Source organism: Eurosta solidaginis, chromosome 1 (assembly GCF_040869045.1).
Source record: "Eurosta solidaginis isolate ZX-2024a chromosome 1, ASM4086904v1, whole genome shotgun sequence".
NCBI classification, from domain to species: domain Eukaryota; kingdom Metazoa; phylum Arthropoda; class Insecta; order Diptera; family Tephritidae; genus Eurosta; species Eurosta solidaginis.
This window is the reverse complement of record NC_090319.1, coordinates 266,542,116-266,547,917: the sequence shown is the minus strand read 5'-3', so window position 1 is coordinate 266,547,917 and position 5,802 is coordinate 266,542,116. Positions and strand designations below refer to the sequence as shown.

The 5,802-nt window shown below is 39.3% G+C and overlaps 1 protein-coding gene across 1 annotated transcript; it reads left to right on the top strand.

Annotated features, from left to right (window-relative positions):
- The first annotated feature begins 1,932 nt into the window (after nucleotides 1–1,932).
- Nucleotides 1,933–4,551, top strand: LOC137242854 (putative nuclease HARBI1). Its single transcript, XM_067770111.1, has 3 exons — nucleotides 1,933–2,602; nucleotides 2,662–2,883; nucleotides 4,089–4,551. Exons 1-3 carry the CDS (start codon nucleotides 2,029–2,031, stop codon nucleotides 4,484–4,486), a joined length of 1,194 nt encoding a protein of 397 aa, XP_067626212.1. The 5' UTR covers nucleotides 1,933–2,028; the 3' UTR covers nucleotides 4,487–4,551.
- The last annotated feature ends 1,251 nt before the right edge of the window (nucleotides 4,552–5,802 follow it).

Here is a 5,802-nt window from a genome sequence, read left to right as displayed (position 1 = left end):
CATCCCTCTGCGCTTGGGTTGCTGTTTGGTAGACAGGCCCCACCCCTCTGCTTATGCAAGGTCTGAAAGCCATCCTGACGGCTGAATTGGAATTCATTCTGCACATGCTACCCCTAAGCCTTAAGATACGCAACGAGGCTCAATGCCGCGGTCAACTGGAGCGCAGACTGCAAGTCTATTATAGTATAGTGGCATCTAGTACAGAGCTAACAGAGTACCATCTTTGATGGAGATCTTAGACCTTCAATAGAAGTGGGTGCGGGAGAGGCCAAAGCGATGCATGTGTCCAGCGAAACTAATGGAAGATGCAGGGTATACATTATCCTGCGCTGATCCGTAAATAAGCAGATCCTACCATCTCCCAAATCAAGGTAATATTCTTTAGGCAGAACTATTAGCTGTGACCAAAGGAGCAAAAATTCTAAGGGAAAACAGCATAACTGTAGGGCGGGCTACAATTTTTCGATGCTCATGATGAACATTCTTACTGGAGACTGCTTTCTGGTGTCACATGATTTATTTTAAGACCTCATCGGTGGTGAATATGTAGGAAGTGCGGATTGATGTAGGGAAGGTTCTGTGTTCGGAACCAAGACTCCAGCAATTAAAAGACAAACCACTACCATATCTAGAAGCAGCAAGTAGAATGGGTCTGCTACAGCAACAACAACAACTGGATGGGTCCAAAAATCTATTATTATTTTTCACGAGTACCGAGTTATCAATCCACCGTCTTAAAATATTGCTCATACCGCGTGCCGTTGTAAGGTGCAACTTAAATCCAAAGATCCAAAGTTCGAGGAGTAGAGAAAGCTTTTTTAGGGAGTTTGTTTTGCGTTAACAACAAAAAAATAGTACGTAGTTATTATATAACGGAGGTTCAAATTTTGTATATGGTTTCTTAGTTTGGTGGTCAAGCAAACTTCTGGTAACACTACGGGCATATCAAAGTAAGAACCATTTTATTGGCAACTTTCTGATATATTTCTGGCGTTCCACAATTAATAGTCTTATAACTTTGGTAAGACTGAAATGGGTTAATAGTCTTCAATGTCCACTATCCGAAGGCGGATCTAAAAAATTGTGCTGTTTTCAAAAGGTAATGACAAATACTACCTGAACCGCTCCGAAACCGGTAGTTGGTTCCTTTGAAATTTTGTATAGAAAATTACCGTGTGTGGGTCCAACACCGGTAAGATAGTAGCCCGACCATCTCGGGAATTATTGATATGACCGCTCTGAACCTTCTAGATTATCCTGATTGGCCCCATACCCAAGTTTTATGAGAAACCTACAAAATATGTGTGTGATGTATAAATATTTGTAGCAGAATTCGCCCCGGTAGGTGATGTGAGGCTATACAGCTTTGTACTGCTCTTAAAACCTCATCAACCACCGTTATATACTTTAGCCCTTAGGTATGTCTGTCGTAAGAGGCGACTAAAATACCACATTCCAGGCGCTGTGTAGCGCAACCCTTTCAGGTTGCCAGCGCAATATATAGCTTCTCCAAACACAATTGTCAACCTCACCTATCCGTGGCGAATCCTGTTTCAGACGAGGCTCTGGCGACCCCAAGCTCCTGATGGAACTTAGGGGTGGGCAGGGAGGGATGACCTGGAGGTTTAATGTGGCCATATAAATCGTTCCCGAGATGGTCGGGCTAACACCGTAATGGTGCTGTGTTAACGGAGCGTACCGGATCTGTATCCGGCAAAGGACCATCACATCGATAACACTCCCCAAAGCCTGCGGGGTACAAAAACAATATAGACTTTAGCTAAAATATCTGATGATCAGCATTTTTGCAAGTTATACGGATTTTTTCGCATTACGGAGAAGCATTCTAGCTTCAAGCCCACATAACCCTGAATGAAGAAATTTCATGTACATTGGCAATCCATATTTACATCGTGCAGCCAATCGAACATACCAAATAATCTTCATCAGCTGATTTTGACTTTTCATTTTTAAACAATTAAATTCCATCAAGCCGGTAGAATGAATCGTACAAATATATGAGAAAATATGGCGCGTGCGGAAAAATCCATCATAGATTCCAAACGGAAGAACATTTTCAATACAATTGTGAACGATTTGCTAGAAACATCAAGTGAATCAGAGGATGAAATATATCATCTACTGGCGGAAAATTCGGATAGCGATGACGATACATTGCTGGAGCGTATTGTAAAAAGATGCAAAACAACAAATATAAGCAAGGATTATATGAAAGAGGTGCTACCTGAATATACTGCAGAAGAATTCATAAAGGAATTTCCTATTTCAAAAAAATTATTTGATGATTTAGTTAGAAAATATGAACTGAGTGACGCCTATGCATATTTACGTCCTGATAAACGTTTGCCGGCAGCATTGAATTTGTCAGTATTCCTATGGTTCGCGGGTCATGAAAATTGTAGCTTTAATGATTTATCGGAACGTTTTAATCTGCCAAAATCAAGCATTTCTCGTGTGATTTATCGAATTATTGATTTCTTGCAAGGCATGAAGGATGAAGTAATCAAATGGCCAAAACCAATGGAAAAGCAAAAGAGTGCACATTTTTTCGGAAGTAAATTTGGTTTCTCCAAAGCAATGGGTACTTTATGAAACAGGTTCTAATGCGAACATTTCATATAACATTTAATTTTAATATAGGTTGCATTGATGTATCTCATATTGGTATTTATATACATTTACCTCCACATAGCTGTGGTGATTATGTCAACCCAAAAGGAAACGTAACACTTTGCATGCAAGCGGTGTGTGATGAACGAAATCGATTTATAGACGTTTTCGTTAAGCATCCCGGATCCACACATCCCAATCAAATACTTTACAATTCTCCTATCTATGAAAATATTTCTACGTTGTGTGAAGGTAATACTAATGTATCACTCATTTGCTTGTAAATTTATACATGTAATAACAGTGTAGTAAATAGAATAAATGGCCGCATGTCTTCCAATGACGCCATAATGAGTTGGATTATTAGGGGGCACCACAAAAGGCCATAAATGAGCAGCGGAGTTCATCAACTCCAGCGGAAGGCTATCAACTCCTTCAAATCAAAATCTCGTCCGTTAAGTGGTGTAGTTTGAGCTCTATCATGTTAATTTAAAAAACACCTGAAGGTTTAGGGGAATTTCGCGGGTATGCATCCCTGCTTTGCTTGCTCATTGGCCTGTTTTTGTTGTTTTGTAGCAATAATGAAAGGCCGTTACCGAAGGTTTTGGGGATTGTTATCGATGTTGATGGTTCTTTGCCGGATATAGACCCCGTACGTCCGGGTAACAAGACCACTCAACTCGGGAAAGATTTAATATTACACTAATAACGTTAAACCTTCTAGCTCATCCCCCCCTAGTTCCATGAGGAGCCGAAACCAGAGCCTTGCCTGCTGAAAAAACAGGATTCGCCGCGGATAGGTGAGGTTGACAATTGGGTTGGAGAAGCTATACATAATATACGCCCTTTAACCACTCACCCATATGGTCTGGAACCAATCAAGTAGGACATAGTTGCAGTGTGTTCAGCTTTTCCACGCATTCGTGGACTAGTGGCGAAGTAATCTTGCAAAAAGAGAGCTACATTTCAGATTTAATGTTGCACATTTATTGATGGTGCATATCACTGCTTAGAAAGGGACATTGGTTTTGGTGGATACTACTCACTCCAGAAACGTTCCAAGATGGCATCCCTGAAAAATGGCAAGTGTAGAGGCTTGGCTGTTAATTTTTCAAAATTAAAAGATGATTTAACTTTACCTCTTTCAAAGCCTATGGTACGATAAGAAGCCTCCTAGCAATACCTAGTAACCGTTGGGAAAGTAGGCATTGCTCCCGTGCAAGCACATGATGTAAGTTGGCTGAGTGTCAACACTTGTGAGATGCACTAAGTTTGTTGGTCAGAAACCACTAAATAAGCAGCAGTACTGTGACTAAAAAACCCATCATCACTGTGCCTGAGCAATACCAATGCTTAGTGAAAAGGTTAAGCAGGATACTATCTCTATTTCTGTACATGTCTATTACTTTCATTCCTTAGCTTAATCTAAACTATTTTTTTTTTTCTAATATTTACAGATTATTATTTGCTTGGAGCTGCATGTTATCCTTGCAGTGATTGGATTATAACTCCCTTCAAGTGCGATGATGAAGTAAAAAGTTATGACAAATATTTCAATTTACAGCATATGCAAGCACACGATATAATCAGATGTTCTTTTTGCATGCTTAAGCAACGATTCAAACAATTAAAATATTGTAAATTAAGATCTTTAGAGAAATTAGGAAATTTTGTTGAGGCTTGCTGCATACTACACAACTTGTCTTTAGGTGATAATCTCCTCGATATAACGAATGTCACAGATGATGGTTATATAAATAATGTCGAGAGTATTGAGCCAGATATAAATGATCGTACACGTATGTTAATATGTGAAGAAATATGCAAGAAAATATCAAACTCTGAAGTTGCTTAATGCTAAAGATTTATTTTAATTGTTAAGCAAGAGCTGATCGTACGAGTAATAGTAGATGTAAGATTATAAAAAAGAACGAAAAATGTTTGAATTGTTATTTAGTAAGCATGGGGGATGTCGAGGACTGAGTGGAGTATTGAAAATTTCAGTAAGTGTAGGAAATCTTATAAATATTGAACCTGCATAAAGTTATGGTAGCGGGATAGAGTCAAATATATGATTTCGTTGATGAATTTCCCGCAGATGATTATGGTGTCGACATATAAGGAATATCCAAAGACACTGACTGATCAAGGGAAGATTTTGAGTATTATAGTTGAGCGCCTACCATCTAAACACGCCTCAAGAGCTTAATATCTTGGGAGGTATTGCAATGAAAAAAGTATTAATATATCCTCTTACACAGGACAGCACACTGACGCAACGACTTATGCGGAGACACGATTGTCAGAAATGAAACTTCCTTTGGCCACTTAGCCAACATATGATTTATATAATTAGAAGGGATGTTATTGAAATATCTTAGGCAGACTCTCACATTCTCCAACAACCAGAATCAATAACTGGTGAATATTATACACGATATCTTTCTCACATAACAGCGGGATACTTTTCACTATTGATTATAAATAGAGAAACTGTCAGCCGTTGACAATTTCCAGAAACACAAACTGGACAAAGTGTTCGCAAGTTGTTTCTCAAAACTTGGCATCCTTCAAACTATTGCAGTATCTTCTAGGCGGAGGTGTATGCCATATACCAGAAACCGAGATAATAATCTTAGTTGACAGCGAACAGGATGCCTTACATAAGCATACATATACCAATATTTTCTTTTGCAGGGTCCCCGGGCAAAGCAATATTAAAGGGAACGAATTTGCTGATCAGATGGTTAGGAAATGTTGCGAAATGGAAACTTAGTTACCGTGGGAAAAATCGAGGAATATACTATTAAAAAAATAAAATAAATACAAGGCGAGATAGCCTCTGAATAGAATTAAGGCCCAGCTTCTGTTCCAATATGCGCCGTCCTCCTTTTAAGTTTACCTACAAATTGGCGGGACGGGGCCTACATGTTTTACGCCGACTCCGAAGACATCTGAAAGTCAGATGAGTTTTCACTAAGAAGCTTTTCATCGCAGAAAGCGGCTCCCTATCGCAACAAGAAGAAAAAGGAGGTCTCAAGATGCTTATTGCCATGTGGAAAGTGTCAGGTTCATTCTTCGTTTGTACTTAAGTTTATAATAGGCCACCGCCGGCACTCACCGGGGTCTTTCATAATAGACATATGCTTTTATTGACTCCATACGACCTTG